This window comes from Chaetodon auriga, chromosome 15, assembly GCF_051107435.1.
Source record: "Chaetodon auriga isolate fChaAug3 chromosome 15, fChaAug3.hap1, whole genome shotgun sequence".
Lineage (NCBI taxonomy): Eukaryota > Metazoa > Chordata > Actinopteri > Chaetodontiformes > Chaetodontidae > Chaetodon > Chaetodon auriga.
Window position 1 is genome coordinate 18,424,993 of NC_135088.1, and position 17,383 is coordinate 18,442,375.

The 17,383-nt window shown below is 44.5% G+C and overlaps 1 protein-coding gene across 2 annotated transcripts in view; it reads left to right on the plus strand.

The window, feature by feature from the left end:
* The window catches only part of abr (ABR activator of RhoGEF and GTPase), a 113,785-nt gene that overhangs the window by 28,567 nt on the left and 67,835 nt on the right, over positions 1-17,383 (plus strand). For both annotated transcript variants that reach the window (XM_076750184.1, XM_076750185.1), the window contains exon 2: positions 13,112-13,293. In XM_076750184.1, the coding sequence (XP_076606299.1) occupies positions 13,112-13,293 (182 nt within the window). The remainder of the gene's footprint in view (positions 1-13,111; positions 13,294-17,383) is intronic.

The following is a 17,383-nucleotide window of genomic DNA, read 5'->3' on the forward strand; positions in this document are numbered from 1 at the left end:
CTTTTTGTTTCGCTGCACGGTTTGACACACTTTCCATTAGCAAATTTCCACGAATGAATGCAGAGGGTACTGCTGCACACTGAGGTGTTGATGCCCACACGGTGCAGCTGCTGCGAAGTACGCTGCTTTGGTGAATGTGGGTGCGTTGGCAGTGAATAGCTCTACAGTACACGTGGAGGATTGATTTCCTCATACCTGCTTACAAACACGGGGATGGCGTTGCAAGGTGGGGCGTGGGAGATAAAATTCGGTAGATTAGTGGATCTTTGTGTGTGCGTGCATAGGTGTGTCTGCACTTGAATGTGACCTATTGTTTGTTTGTGTGTGTGCAGGCAGACATGGCTCCGGGTCTTGTGTACACCAGTGGCTGTCCTAATCTATGGAAGCAGTGGGTTGTAACCAACCAGTCCGAGCCTTGGGGATTTAGCCAGCTAATTACAATGTATAGTGGCTGGCTGCCATGGTAACATTGGTTGGTTGGGTTCGGGGGCCAAAGGAATGGGGGGGCTGACAACAATTCATGCATGTGGCTCTGCAGCAGAGGGGGTCCTTATCTCTTGCTGCCTACAGGCATATGGCACGTGAAGATATGCAGCTGTAGTAGAATTGTCATTCATTTGATGTATAAAGGGACGTTATTGCCTTTTATCGGACTCCTCACCGGCAGGGAAGTGCTCTGGATGTGTGCTCGCAGGTTGTGGAGTGGATAATGGGAGCGCATCTTCATTAGCATCATCTCAGTGCATTTGTAGTGGAATGCAACAGGAAAAGTCTCATCTGTCTGTCTGTGTTAGATGCTTTGTGCTGTTAACATTTTGGATTGGCAACCGTCCTGTCATTTTCCATTAAAGCACAAGGCTTAGGAGGCATCTCTTCCCGTTTTCCTCTCTGTCTGTGCTTCCTTTCGTCTTTCTTTCTCTCTCCAGTAACTAATGTGTGGGAGTCCTGCAGCTTATTGACCTTTTAAAGTGTTCTCAGCCTGTTTCCTGAGCATAGCGGTTAGCTCTATCTGAAGAGCCAACCCATTATCATCTTGATCAGGCTGGATGAGGGGAAAGGGGGAACAAAGACCCCGGCTGACTCACAGACTTTGAGGCCACAGCTGCTCACAGCTCTTGACACTGGTTTAGTTAGCATTGTTTAGCATTTCTGTAGCATCAAAGTGGCAGAAAGTAGTGGGAGGATTGATTGAAACAGAAGTTGCACTCACTGACATTTAACTGGACCAGTGTGTTCAGGTAGTCGTACAATCTGTGGATTATATCTACGCAATGGAATAAAGTGCATGTATTTCATTATTCCAACAATGAATGAAAGCTTTCTAAGTAAATTAGTATTAGGTTAAAATGTCCTTTATCTTATGAAATTGGATTACACCTTGAATTATTCCCAGAGGTGATCTGATTTCTTCAGATAGAATTGGAGGGTTCACTTACAAGCCAATTACCCTTGATGTCCTGGGTTTTGTCAGCACGTGTTGAAGGTGGCCATGACACAGTCACACCTCTCCATGCTGCAGCATCCAGGCATAGACCCAGTCACCTGTATTTATAACTGATCTTGCCTGCTATGCATGTGAACCTGTTCCTGTACAAAACTGTGTTGTAGCAGACAACAAATGTGTGAACAAAATCCTTCACCAAAACCTAAACCACCTGTGAGGTACTGCTGAGCTTCCTTGTCTAACAAAATTCCAATTTAAGCCTTAAATAAGTAGCCTGATTGGAATCTGTGATTGTCTTGTCTCTCTAAACGTCTGCTATCTGTCTCTGTGTGCACGTGGCCACGTGTTCACTCATATACCTGCAAATAGAGTTGTTTGAGGATTCTGTGTGTGTGTGTGTGTGTGTGTGTTCATAATGAAAAAGGTGAGTGCGTCTGCATATTAATCACTACCTAAGCTGCATTGATCACGGTTGAGATGGCTCCTGGGCGAAGCAGCGTGCGGTAAAGAATGCAATCTGTCCCTCCACACCTGTCTCTCTGGCCAGCGGCGGGTTATCGTCAGCCGACAGGTTCACCTTTTTTTCGTCTGGATGCTTGTCTGAGCAAAAATTGTGTAAAGAGAAAGACCTCTGAGCACCTGATGATTCTTGAACCTGGTTCATGATAAAAGAAAATGGATTAAAAGCTAATGAAGCAGTAATATTCAGAGGTTTCTTCTCTGTCCTTGGAGCTTACAAGTAGCTTAAACAGCAGTTGCACCGGCTGGCTAATTTTGAGTAATTTGTAGAAAATATAACCTCTATTTTTCCATTTTATGTTTTAAAATCTGCATCTCACCAATGCTCCCTCTTCATTTTCAAGCTTTTTATTTGAGCCGTCTGCATATGGTGGAATTAAATTGGTTTCCAGTTATGATGTATAGCTGCTGGTTCTGTCCTCAGAGTCTCATGTCATGTTGCTGCCGCTGAAATACTTAAAGTTGATGAGTGGAGTAACGGGCCCAGGCTGTAAAGGTAGACCTTCATAAAGGCTTTTAATTTCCCCAGTGTCGCCTCCTGATTGATGACTGTACTGCAGGGAGGTGTAAAAGCCTACGTGTACACTGTCAACACACATACAATGACCACACATCTGTCAAACCACTGATGTACTGTCATGGTGTCATGGCTCCACGGGGCTGAGCAGGAGGTTAGAGGAGGCAGAGCTCTGTCTTTTTGTTTTTCTTTTACTCTCTGTCTTTTATCTGGTCTTCAGAGAATTGGATCTGCTATGGTTGAGCTCACTTACATCTTCTGAGAGCGGCACTGAAGACACAGAGGAATATCCTGTCAGCCACCCAGAACACACACACACACACACACACACACACACACACACACACACACACACACACACACACACTTCTATACAGTAAAGATGATTGAATAATCAACACGCCCAGCCATGTTGAGACTCTCTCACATATGTGGCTCTCTCTTAATTACCTCCCCAAAGAAGCTGGAGCACAGCGGCCCCTGGCTCATGAACACACGTTTCATCTGTAAAAACGAGTGTGCGCATTTGTGTGTGTGTGTGCGCTCAGCCACTGCAGCCATGCCCCCTATACTGAAGCAGTTTGCAGGGCTGCTTCATGGTGCCCACACAGTGTACGCTGGCTTCAGGGCATGATGTAATCCCTCTCCTCCTTGGAAAAAAATTGCTGAGCAAGGCAGCGCAACTCCCTGATTGAATTCTCACACTGCAGCAGCAACTTTTGCTTCCCCTGACTTAATAGATTTGCAGCCTTGCACAGCCAGTCCAAGCTCCTATAGATAGACAAGGGAGAGAGCTAAGAGGACGGCTATACACTAGATCAGTTGTTTAAGTCCAATTGGCAGATTGAATGACAATTAAAAAAAAAAACATGTCTACCATTACAAAAGTGGATGGAATTTGGGAAAGAATTGCATTGACAGAGAACAGATGTTTACATGTGTGCTGATCTGTTAATAGGTCACACACAGACACAAACACACAAACACACAAACACACACACACACACACACACACACACACACACACACAAAATCTGCTCCTGTTGCATTGTCCACACCACACAGCATACTTGAATATTGCTGTCACTGCCACTCCATGATGCATTAGAGTTCATTCAGAGGGAGGCAATGAGAAAGGAGTTATCTCAGCATGCAGGTATAGTAGCTGTGGGCACGGCTGAATTTGCATACCAACACGTCCTTGGGGTCGTTGATGTTTCCATGTAGCAGAATGATTGGCTGCTCATGTAAATTTCTTTGCTATTTTTTCTCTCTTGCATATGTGTGTACGCTTTTGTCTGCCTTTCACGTGTACACGCTTGTGCATCCCTGCTGCTGTATATATGTGATGGATGCCTCTGTCAGTCCCAGGTAGCCCAGTGGACATGTTGGCTGTGTGATGTATGCCTTGGCAGGTTTCTGCAGTCGTATTCACTCATCATATCACCCCCCATACCACTTACCTCCCTCCAGACACACACGCACACACGACCCACTTTTAAAAAGACACCTTCTATGTCTGAGCGTAAAGTTGAGGTAGCTGAAGCTGCCATTTACGACAACTCTGGCCTCGCTTCAACTGACTGCTCAGTGTAGTTAAACAGCTGGCACGCCGGCCATGGCGGCTCTTAGCAGGGGTCTGCCCGTGTGATATCGCCTGGCAGCAGAGCTGGCACTCAGCTGCTCAGTGTGGGAGTGAGGAGGCGATGCAGCACAGGAGAGGTCGAATTTTTTTAAATGCTATGCTTCAATCCAACCTTACTTTATACTGGTGAGGGACCAACAGGAGCGTGATTGGAAATGATTACGTGTTGTATGTTCTAAGGCAGCATGTCAGCGTCCCACCCTTATCACTTATCACCCTTTCTGCTTGCCCTCAGAATTAACTGCATGACAGGCAGAGAACTGTACAACCCTGGTTTTAGATCTTTTCTAGGAGTTAATCCAATCTGTATTTTACTGCAGATGTTTTCCTCTGTTCGTTGATGGGCAGCGGGAACAGGCAGTGCTCACATGACAAACAAAAAGGAAAGCTGAAATATGAGCCATGATGCCTTCATAGATCTGCTACGATCACGACAATGGGTTTCTTCGATTGTGCGAGGTTAATAGTCAGTGTGTGCTTAGCTGGAAGAAAGCAATCCATATTACCCCTGCAAAGGTTTATTGTTTAGTGTGTGTGTGTGTGGGTGGGGGGTGAGGGGGAGTTTCAAACACCCCTAGTGGAGCCCTCAGTTAGTTTATGACTCAGTCTGCTCAGGTTTAAAAGTTTCTCTTGTCTTCTGGTATAAATAGTGCCACTCTTCCAGGAACATCAGCTAACCCGACATGACCAAACAGCTTATTGGCAAGCAGGAAGCATTTGCATCATCATGGCCAGTTGTCATGGCAGCCTTTGTCCTTGCCATGGAAACGAGGGCTGGTTATTGAGAGTGACAGGTGGGTTTAGAGCTGTCCGTCAGGAGAGGTTAACAGTGAGAGTGATGTGAGCTGACATTGGGCGGAGGTCATTGGGTGGGTGGTGGGGTAGAAGGGATCAGGACTGCAAGCTTCACTGGCTGGTTATGCAACAGTATTTGGGCTTTCTTCCACAGCAGACATAGAGGACTGTGGCTCCTGCCACACACACCACACCAGTGAACCTCCACACTCTGCATCACCAGGATCCATTGCTGCTCTGCTGCAAGCAGTCAGAGGTGAAAATCCCATCAGAGGACACTTGTGTGTTGATGAAACACTCTTCGTTATGGGGTCTTAAATCAAATGATGCTGTTTGCCCTTCATCTTTTCACCTTTGACTTCTTGAAAGGATCACAGGAGAGGTTTTGCTTTTTTTATCTCTTTAACTACAAATAATGTAAACTTCCAACCATTATTCAAAGGGTAGCATGAGTTTTGAGATTTTCCTGGTTAGGAAGGGTCCTCACTTTAAGCTGCTATATGAAAATTTTATTGCAGATACTTCAAAGGTGCTCCATGTCGGTGATCTGTCTAGATGAACATTTAGTCTGCTGCTATATGTTTTGTCAGTGTCACCCATAGCTGCGCCGTATGATGAGATATAGTATGTTGCAATAGAAAAATGTCTATTGTTTCATATGATGCTCTTTTTCGTCACGTCACAAATCACACTAGTCTTTACAGCAGGATTTTTTGTCATTTGGACAAAGCTTTGCGTTCTTCCACACAGATGCAGGCAGGAAATTTGCCCGAAGGCAACACAAAGCGTGGAGGAGAAAGAATGAGACACAGGACGAGGTAATTCTGACCAGCAGGACTCGTGCCCAAAAGAGGAACTACTTCTGACAAATCACACAGCAATTCTAAATAAAAGCAGAAAAAGTACCTTTTATTTGTTGAGTGTAGAAAGAAGCATTCCATGTAGTCATTTCAAGGATCATAATCTTATATGTATCATTATCTGGATATGAAATGAACTAAATTGGGATATGGGATTTTGCTCATATTGTGCTCATATCGCTTAGCCTTAATGTCACCTTATTGTTGCGCAGGGAAAACTCTTTGTTGGTGGAGTCGGCTGCTGAAAAGTGTTGCATTCACATGCTATGCTGTCCAAAAGTCAAACCTGGAGGACAGACAATAACCAAACTGAAAGAGTAAGGTGAATTTGCTTTATTTGCATTCCCATCAAAGGGATTATTATTAAGCAGCTGACACTTAAATGTCATATTTCAGAGGCCCCTTGAATGCATCAGGGAAGAATTCTTTGAAGGCCTCATATGGACATAAATAACATCAGAGACTGAGGTCCGCTGCAGACTGTATTTAATGTCCAGGCGTTTATAGTATTGCTCTGTAGTGTGAGGACAATACTGGCAGCATTTTGGCATTCTTAAACATAAATTTTCTTCCACCACATGTGGAACTAGTTGCTCTGAAACTGCTGAGCTAGTTTTCTCCTCACAAAGCAGATTTGAACACTTGGCGTTTACACTCTGTCGCACTGACTCACGCAGTCGCTGAAGTGAGCAATTGCACAGTTGCAGAGCTGAGTGCTCCGTGTGTGTTTGTGTGTGTATTTACCCCGTTTGAAAGGGTTTCCGGTGCAAGCCATTCCTTATTAACTGGAGCCTCATTGATCTAACCCCATCAACGCTCACCAGGGCCTATGAGTAATTGTGTAGAGCATGTATCTGTGGTGTGAGTGACACGGTGAGAGTGTCTGTGTTCCCTCATGGCCTGCACTAATTTCCCTAAGCATTATGGAGTGCAAAGGACGTCCAGAGAGAGATAAACATCAAGCACATGATACATGAAACTGTGTTTGGTTTTCTAAGAAGCAGCAGGGAAAAATCAAGCCCTGAAACACTAATGATGGTGCTGATGTAGTCTTGCTTTCTGCATCTGTTTTTGTTGCCTTTTGTTATTATTTTTTAAAATGTTTTTCATGTTGTTTATTACTGGCCATATGGAGATGATGCAATGTCACAAGTGTCATAATGTGACCTTTTCTGTGTTATATAACATCAGCCCAAATGTCCCTCAAAATTGAAAAGCACCTCTTAGAGTTTTCATGATTAAAAAGGGAGAAATCCATCGTAGAGGAGACAGATTTCTCCATCACCGTTGGCCTCAGTTGAGCAGAATGTTACAGTTTGTCAAGACTTAGGCGTGGGGTGACAATCAGTCAACTGAACATGCTACAAATGCACCAAAAAAATAAATTCAGTAAAGAAGTATTTCATAAACCATGTCTGATGGTATATATTTTAGATCAAATCAAATCTTCCCTGTAGTTCTTTTAGTTGTTTCACAATACAAAAACATTGTATAAAATGATTGTTGGTATATTTTTTTTACCTTGAAGAGAGCTGAGATCCAAAGGGAAGTCTTCATTTTGTCAGTTGAGACAGCTGTGGTCACATGAAGAACTAAAGTATCTCCACTAAAACAGCTTCAGACAGTGTTTGTTAGAAAGGCCGCGGCAGCAAATGGCAAACTGTTGGTACAGCTTTCATTATGCAGTGGTAGTAGGACTTCCGCACATGCAATGCGGGACATCAACAGCTGGTTCGAACAACCTCAGCATTAAATCTCTGTTTTAATCATAGCTTTTTTTTTTTTTTTTTACTTTCTTTAAAGCTCTCTGCAGGCAGTCCTGCCTCGGTCAGCACACGCAGGATATGAGCGGTGTACATTTGGTTTTTATCCTCCTCATAGCTCTGTGGTCTCCACCGGCGGCGTGTTTATCCAGCCTCTCGGTTCAGCTAATGGTCCAGTAATGGCCGTCAGCTCTAGCCCAGCATTTTAGTAGCACTGCAGGAACTTTTTCTGCACACGTGTGGTTCAGCTATTTGTGCGTCTGTGAGACTGTGCATATCTCTTTTTTAATAGACAGTGTGCCATTTACATTTACAGATCAGGCTCTGATTGTATGATGCACCTAGTTCCCCATTTCCCAAAACTATGTATTTAAGTAATCCTATGAATAGTTAATCATCAGCTCATCAGTATGCTCGCTGGATTCATAGAAGCTTGCTGTGCTGGCTTGCAACAATGTGATTTCAATCATTTCCAAATGTGAAAAGTCCCTAATCCACATCTGGTCTGACAAGTGCTTGAATTCCTGACTGTCTGAACCAGAAATGCAGTTTTGGTTGGTTCCTCATGCTACAGCGCATGGAATGCACCCAAAATCCATGCACAGGCATCAGACCCACACTATTGATTTTTATGGTTACGTGACCCATAAAGCATAACGGGGACAGTCTTTATTGGCCAGCTGGGAAGTGATGTGACATTGTACAGTGGACAGAGAAACACACTGATGTGCTCCAAAGCATTTTATAGCTTCCATACCTCCATGCTTCCTCTTTGGCTGTGGGTGTTTTTGAATGCACCATTGTTGCCTTCATTTGAATGAGTGCTATCTGAAAGGTTCACAACAGTGGAAGTATTCACCAGTGAGCAGCTCTCAAATTAGCTCTCTAACTTTCTCCTCACTCGTCTGGCAGTGCAGTTGAAGAAGCCTCTCAGTTTGTGTTTTGAGTCGTACAAACGGGACCGGTGGGACTTAAGTTGTGACATAATGTTTGCCCGACTGCCTTGGTGACACAGTTGAGTCCCAGCGAAGGTGTTCAGGTCAGACAACACTCAGAGACACGCCAACACGCTCATGGCTTTCTTCTTTGAGGCTGCTTGTGTCATCCGCTCTCTCCTCTCCAGCAATGGTAAGTCTTGCTCGCCCTGTATCTGACTGTGCAGTTTCTCTGGTCCGTTGATGTGTGTGTGTGGGTCAAGTCTGACAGGTTCGCTTCAGTGTAGCGATGTGCCAGACCGAGGCGGCATTGATTTCTCAATAGGATCTTCCTCCTCTGCAAGTCGATTCTTTTACGTGACGTTATCTCCTGTTAAGTCGCATGTCATGTTGACCTTGTCCCTGTTTTAAGCCTGTGTAATGTGTGTGTGTGTGTGTGTGTGTGTGTGTGTGTTTGGGGACTGCTCTATTGAACAGTAATAGCAGGTTAGGGCTGATGAATCCTCTCCACAGAAAAACATCCCTCTCTATAGACTGACAGTGCAGCATTGATTTTTCTGCTTGTTACGCATTGGGATTGTCAGGGTGCATTAGCAGACTGAGGCAGCCTACATTTCAGCCTGTCAGAGCGTGTGCAGATAAACATGTGCACGTGTGGACTCCGGTGTCATTGGCTCATGCACATGTGAGCACTGGGACTGTGTCAGGGTTTTAAAAGAAACGCCAAAACAGCGAAGCAAGCGAGTGATTGATGATGCTGTGAAATCGGAGATACTGCTTCATATCGTTTTTAATGTGCACTTGTATTTTGTTTGGGAAAATGTGTCTTATTGAAACAATTTATCAAAGAAATCTGAAGCAAAGCAAGAATCATTTTCAGTGAGCTTTGTAGCCCAGCGACTATAATATTCAGCTTATTTATAGATTATTGGGAGCAGTGTGTAAAAAGGAGTGTAGAACAAAAGCGCCGTGGCAGACATACATAGATAACAAGAGCCCTTTCAGATGAGAAGATGCCCTCTATACCAGTGATATAGAGACTTGGGGGTACACAGAGTAAACCTCAAGGGTCCCAGAATGATTGGCAGCATAGGAAACCACAAAAATCATATTTCTGCAAAGTAAAATCATTTATTTTTTCAGACCTTTTTCTCGTCTTTATCTTTTGCTGGATGGTTTTACCTCGTCAGGTCTGGAAACATTATTCAGATAAAGCAGCCTTCGAGGGATGAATCAATTTAGTGCAACTGAATGAGACATTCAAAACACACTTTGAGCCACGCTGCAGTCAATTTCAACAGACACAACAAACAGTTTCTCACGCCTGCCTTATCTTCTGGTGGTAAAGCTGCCTCTGCACACTCTGTGGGGCTGTGTAATTAATCTCTGGCTTTAGTTTCTGCCATAAATGTGACACATGATGGCACCATCAGACGATTACATTTCACTTTCAGGGCCAGCTATTCTTAAGATGACCTACTCATTTGTAATGGGGCCTCTGTGCTACAGAGCAGACAGTGTGGGTTGAAACAGGGCAGCAAAATGTGGAAGCTCCTTTGACCAAAGAATGTCATGAAAGTGAAATATTTTGGTAATATTGTTGACTTTTTGTGTTCTTGACAACCAGGCCAGTCTCTCCACCGTTTGGTCACCAGCTCAGGTTTGGTCAAAATTCACAGAGTTACATGTGAAAATATTCTGGTTCGTTGTTTTTCAAATCCACATTCTCTTGTTGACCTTCCTCACTTTCCGGTCTTTAAACAATAAACTAGTTGACACGATTATTTCATTTCTTCCTTCTCTCTTATACCACTCTTCCTCTGCATTATCTGACGGCTTATATAATGAGGGCCAATCAAATCTACAGCAGCTGTTTATCTACTGGAAACACATTTGTCACCGGACAAATGTGTACTGATCCGAATTTTAAAGTTCATTCATTGACGTACCTGCTGTACACAGGCTACAGGCCAACTTCCTGGTCTGAGAGTTGAAGTGATGTGTAAGTGCACTCTGTATGTCCCTCATGCAGGGCTCTGTGCTGCCCTTTACGGTGTTTACACTAATTCCCCTCATGAAACTGCCTTTTGTTAAGTTACACGTTAATGAACACATGAACCAGTGGATGAAGGTACTGAGCTTCTGCACAGCAGCAGCCGTGCATTTCAGTGTCACCACCAGTGTATGTGGTGTTCTCTGCTAACTTTGTTCCACCACATAAAGGCTGTAACGTCAGCGTTACTGAACACACAACCTTTACACCCGCCTCTTTGATCGCCTCTGTTCTGTGACTGTTTTGGTTCTTCTTTGGTCTGATCTCAGCAGCAGCATCCAGGCCAAAGACACGTCTTCACAGTCCGCCTTTTCTTTTGTATTTGCTCCCTTCTCTCTCTGTACCACTGTCTGCCTCGCATTAATATGGCTAATCAGACCTAATGAGTAGAAATAATGAGCACTCACACACCAAATTGCACACAGAGATTCACCAAACACAAAATGACTCTAATGACTCGCTTTACAGTTTAACACACAATGAATACAAAGCTGACATTAAATCAGTGTATGCATGAGAGCTCAGGTGACTGTAAGTAAGCTGGAAGCACACAGCTTGTGCATGTGTGCGCACACTGGAGGCTGCGCGGGAGCCAGAGAGCCGAGTGCAAGTTCAGCCCATTTGCTCTGCTTTGTCCCACTCTGTTCTCCATGGTGGACTGGCTCTCCGCTCAGCACTGTATTTCTGAAGGATTTCTGCCGTCTACTGACGTTTCTGCAAATAGAAATGAAACATCAGCCTCGAGCCGGGCGGAGGAAAGGATTTGGGGCGCACTGTTGAGCGCTACATGTAAAACAACACATAAATATGTTAGCAAAAACCGACAAGTTTTCTGTTTTTCGACCATGCTCACATTCCACCCACGCAACTGGAGCAGATTGGGACAAACTAGCCAGGAGGCCAGAAGGTGTACAGAAGAGTCACAGAGGAAACAGATGGAAGAGAGAGATGGAGGAGAGAGCAAAAAAAAAAACAACAAATGCATGCAACCACACACTTGCATATTGGAAGAGCTGTTCTTTTCTGTGGCTCAGTCACAGCACAGTTGGCATTGGACAGATGACCGTATCTCAGTGTTTTAACCCCATCCTCACCTTTATGTCCCGTGCTCCGCTCGTGTCGTCTTGCAGCGCTTCAGCACACTGTCACACTTTTTTGTAAATGCTTCATTGAGTCAGCTCAGTCCCGAATGCACCATTTGTCAGCTATTTGCCCAACAGCTACAAATATACCATATGGTGGCTGTGACTCCCACAGTCCACACACATACTCGCATGCAACTAACAGATGGAGGGAATTTTTTTTGATTGGCAGGTGGGCGGTCCAGCGACTGTGGGTTATGGTGCGTGTCAGAAGGTGACAGACGGCGGTGTGTCGAGGCACCCATCAACATTAGCTTGATGGTGTGTGTCTTCCCAGTGGGGATTGACCCCTGCTTTTATTTTCCAATTAGTTCTCACTTGTGGCTCGTTACAGTTGTCTGGTATTCTTATGCACAAACACACACACACACACTTGAGCACATGTCCGTCGGTGCAGTGGTGTTGAATTGATATGCATTTGTACCTTAACATTGTTTCTGAGCTCAGCACAGGTTATATATGCAGGCAGATACAATCACCCACGCACCTCCCACATAATTTGCTTTTCAAACATTTGGTTCTGCTTTTACACCAGCCCACTGCTACATGGCTCTTTGGAATAGTTACACAAGCTTTGGTGCATGCGCTTCTCCTATTCCAGGTTTAGAAAATGAACATACTAACGGTATCAGATGGACAAACAGGATTTGTTTGCCATCAGGGTTCAAAACATCCTGCAAAGCTAATCTACATCTAGTATGTGTTGTAGCTACAGCCTGGTTATCAGGCAACACCTCACTGCTATAGGTGGTAATATATCATTGGTATATACTGTCAAAACTACACCTCTCAAGCTATCATATATCTCCCCATGCGCTTTGTTATTCCACTGTTTTCTTCTCCAGTGTTCCTTTGAAGGCACGAGTCGATTCGGAGTCAGAGTCGTTCCCTTCCGCCGGAGCTGTCACTGTTACTCAGGCCTGAACGCCAGCGGTGTCACTGGACATGAGTATCGACCTCAATGCTGACTCGAAGCCTAATATAGAAAACTTCAAGACTGTGATAACCTCAAATACAAAATGAAGCTTAAAGAAAGTCACATGTGGAGTTTGCTGCTTTGGGGCATCTTCAGCACATTCAGCTGGTTTCATGCTGTTGTTGGCATGTTTTCAGCCACTGAGCTTTACAGAAGCAGTCCACAGGTAGTCACTCTGTTATTCTGTGTAGTCCCATCTTTATTCTTCCTTTACCTATTAAAAATCTACATGCCATCTGCATGTAGGCATTTCAGCTTTTGTTTCATCCATTTTCGTTATTTTGCACAAAGGGAGAATTCAGCGTGTGAAAGTCGCGTTGAGGAAGTGCTACATTGCTCTCAGTGAGTTGTGGTTGTGAGTCACTGGGGCCCAGCGATGGCCTTGTTCTCTGTGGTGAAATGCTAATCCACATCCATCTCTCTCCTTTTCCCTTCATCTCCCTCTCTGTCCCCGTCCTCCAGACTTTAACTACAACACAGATGGCTATGAGGGGGACGGAGCGGAGGACGGCAAGTCACAGGACGGCTCAGAGACGCTGCCCTATATAGATGAATCGCCCACCATGTCGCCCCAGCTGTGTGCGCCCCAGGGTCCCGACGGCGAAACTGTCTCCCCCACACCACCAGAGGGTCTGCTGCCAGGGGTAAGAGCACGCACACACATGCACACACACATACAGCGGCAGGTCCAGAGCAGTAGCAGTCCTACATGCTTGAACGTTCACACACAACTCCATATTACTAGACACCGGAATAATGACAGATGGGAGCGAGAGCAGTGCGACGTAAATCACAAGATGGATGTTTCAGGTTGTGATTACACGCTACATGACTGATTGGCTCAGGTACAAATCCTCCAGGCAAGTTTCTGAAGTAGAATATAGAAGAATCCTAAAAGGCCTGAGAATGGTTATGTAGGTCTAAGCTGATCCACTATAACTAATGGATTATGAACAGTATCTTATTCCAAAGCGTACTTAAAGTTATTAGACTGAATTCCTCCACCACAGTGCGTTTGGGTTGCTTCAGGCCTTGTAATGTGTCAGCCTCAGTGATGATTTGGTCACCAAATCTACATGTTTCTTCATTCGTCAGTGTTATGTTATTGTTGACTGACAGTGCAGCAGTATTCGTATTGGCCATGTGGGAGTTTTCTGTTCTTATGTGAAAACATCTTTATCCATTACTGACATGCCCATATGGACATTGATAGAGTGAGATCCAGTGTAAGTGATGGGGGACCTAATCTGCAGCCCTCATTGTGTGTCACAGTGCTTTCTAAAGTTCAGCCAATATGGACGTCAGCAGTGGGAGCCTGTCAGATCAAGTGTGCATGTTTCAGAGTTTCAGTATTATATTCCGTCTTTGTGTTTCCCTGGATGGTGCTTTTTCTTGCTGAGCTGCAGTGTAGCTATAGTAACACAGAGGGGATTTTGTACTGAAAACTCATCTTAAGCGCAGTTTTGAAATGAGGTCATTTTCAAAAGGCATAGAAATTTTCTTTCAAAGTCAAATTATTCACTTTATGAACCCCCTGACATCCTGTGATGAGTATAATAAAGTTAAAACTGATCAGCCAGTGTTTCTCCTTGTTAGCAGTAGGAGCTTCATGTGAGATGATTTCACACCAAGTTCCATCTGTGATCAGAGTCTTTTAGTCTTTTCTGGGCCTCTGATTGTTTCTCCTCGATGTAAGATTCCAGATTAGGGCCCAGTGTAATTGTCAGTGATTAGCCACAATAGCTGGACCCCTGCAGCACACTGCAGGTGACGCATCCACAGCAGCAGGAACTGGCCGCTGACGCCACCATCACTGATCAGCCCGTCCGTGCTTGAATACAGAACACATTCCAGCACCGTGTTTATCCATGAAGTTGTTTAAACCTTTTTTTAAAGTGGTCATTATAGTAATCATTTGTTTTTCTTTGGATTTTCAGTTTATTACTGCACACCAGCGTGCATAATTTCGAGTTTAGAATAGATACTGTTTGTCGCACTCTTTTCTTCATTTAATTGGACACTGTTGCTATCACAGCCCATGGAAAGAAGAAGAGCAGTACCTCCTCTGTTTACTGCACATGAACTGCTGCTGCTGCTGCTGCTGCTGCTGCTGCTGGAAACATAAAAACACTTAATGTTTTCTGTGGATTTTTCCCAGTAAGGTCCTTCTGGACACCAGGCATTTAGAACAGCTGATGAAATGGAAATACACTGGGTCATCATCATTCTATTAATTTCTGATTAGACAAGAGAGCAGCAATATAGTGCTCTCACAAAAATGCTGACTGTTTTCCAAATGTTTTTGTCTGCATATTTCATTGCCTGCAGTCCTGTTATGTACTCACTCCCTCCTTTATATCAGTAGGTCAAAGGTTGGCAGTGCTCTTTTCATGACTGTTAACTGTGTGTGTGTGTGTGTGTGTGTGTGTGTGTGTGTCTATATATCTATGAATGAATGAATGTTGCTTGTGTGTCCTGTGTGACCGCTTGTGTGTCTGGGTGCTTCAGCACCCTCGGGAGGCTCAGCGGGAGTCATGTTGACCCTGACCTGAACTGGCCCACACACACTCACACACACACACACACACACACACACACACACACACACACACACACACACACGTAGTAGCTTTGATTTGTAGCACGAAAAAGCCTGAATGAAATCTACAGCAGTGGTGATTGTTTGGCTCAGACTTTAATGGGAATAACACACAGCACAGCTTCAGAGGGTTCTACCTTGTTTCTTCATTATACATCAAACAGAAATAGAGAATTTGCTCCCGCTCGCTCTTTTTGCCCTTTAGCTGTCTCCCTTTGGCTCTCTTTTCCAAGCTGCTGTATTATCAAAGCATTGTAAACACACTGTTGCCTTGCTCACTGACCTTCTTACAATAGTGGTGATGTGTGAATTATCAAGCTTATTGTTCAGCTGTATTCATTGTGAGTCACTCTGTGAAGAGGTCAGCTCATGTAAATGAAAATGTGTCTCCATCTAGTGGCAAGTCGGGGTAAGAACAGTCGAGACGGGATGTTTTCACATGTTGAAACCATTTAATATATCATAATATTTAAAAGGAACAGCTCCGTCATCATTTGCATTGGGTGATCTCATGAATTAACCCTAATGGCAGTAATGATTAATAATTAATCAGTAATGATTCTCATTTACACCAACCACCAGAAACCATTTTTACCTCAGAGTTTTCAGCAGGGCAGAGCTATTTAAAACACGTTGGTCCTTGGATCTTCAAGACACCAGTATATCATGCACGATGTCAGCCAAACATAGCTCTAGATAATCTAGATTTGTGCTTCCACTGCATCACCCACCCTGTCTTTTATTTCTCCTCACCTCTACGCTCAGAAGGCAAATTGAGTCAGAGCAGTTCATGGTTTGCCACCTGGTTTGATGCTGGCCTGATGCACTCTAAAAGTCTAAAGGCTGTAGTCTTCCCCTCTTCACCGCCCCGTTATATTGGCCTTTCTTTCCGCTGAGTTTGCACCGGCCTTTCATCTGCTGACACAAGAACGCCGACGCTGACACCTCCATGCCAAAATGCATACATTCAGCACGAGGAGCACATTTGTCAGTGTGCATGCATCAGAGCTCAGTTTGGACTTGGAGATGTTTTTGTGTGTATTTTGGGATGGCTCACCAATTGCTCTGCCTGAGGTTTGAGCTCAGTTCTCACTCCGTTAAAGGGTTCTTCCTTATTCAAGTGCAGGGTCGAAGTACAGCGGGTGTTATATGATCCTTTCTCGGCCCATATTAATGGCTTGCAATGGTGGTGACCTAGAAATACAAGCCACGCGCATAAACTTACTCTTTTTTATTTTCCCAACTCTCTTCCAAGTCCTTGGTTTGTAAAATCGGTTTGACCTGTTTAACACAAGCTAGGCGGTTAGCAACCCAAAGAATCAGCCGATATTTTTCCAGATTGGCCTGAAAAGATGGTCCGCGAAGACAAGGTGTTGGACGCTGTGAAGAACAACTATGAAATCTTCAGACACGGAAATTTGAGGGCTCTAGAGGGTGGTTGACAGTGCAGCAGTGGGTGTCACTTCCTGTAAAGTGGCATCCAAAGGTCAAGAGCAGGGTGAGAGGCGGTGCTGTGTTTTCATTCACAAATACACACAAACTCACATGAATCATCCCGTCGTTCACGTTTTTCTGCTTCGTTTTCTTTCTAGTTTTAATCCACAAGTATTGATTTTCCTAACAGCTGGTCTTTGTGCTCACTTTCTTTCTTTTAAACACTATTTCATACTTTAACCCCTTGTTCTGCCTGTGCTAAACTGCTGCGACCCAGTGAACTACGCGACCTGTAATTAGAATCAGCCGCACTGGCAGCACATTAGCCGGTCTCGGCTCCACATCCACACATCCAAGGCTCTCAGCAGATCAATAAAGAGACAATGGCCAGAGAGAAGAGAGACGGGAGAGAAATGCACTCTGTTAACACCCAGTAATGCGAGAAAGAGAGAGACTGTGTGTTTGAGGAAGTGGCTTTTGCCTGAAGATACAGAAGACAGAAACAAAGAGAATGAAGCTGAAGACTCTTCCAGAGAAGCTCAGACAGAAACGGCCTGTGTAGCCATCAAGGAAGTGGCTGGATAGCGTTTGTTGTGAGGGGAGGGGCGGATGTAGAGGGAGGGCAGACCTCATCGACCGAGGTGGAACAGTGGTGCGCGCACACACGCTCACACACATAGCGTACACACATACACGCTCAC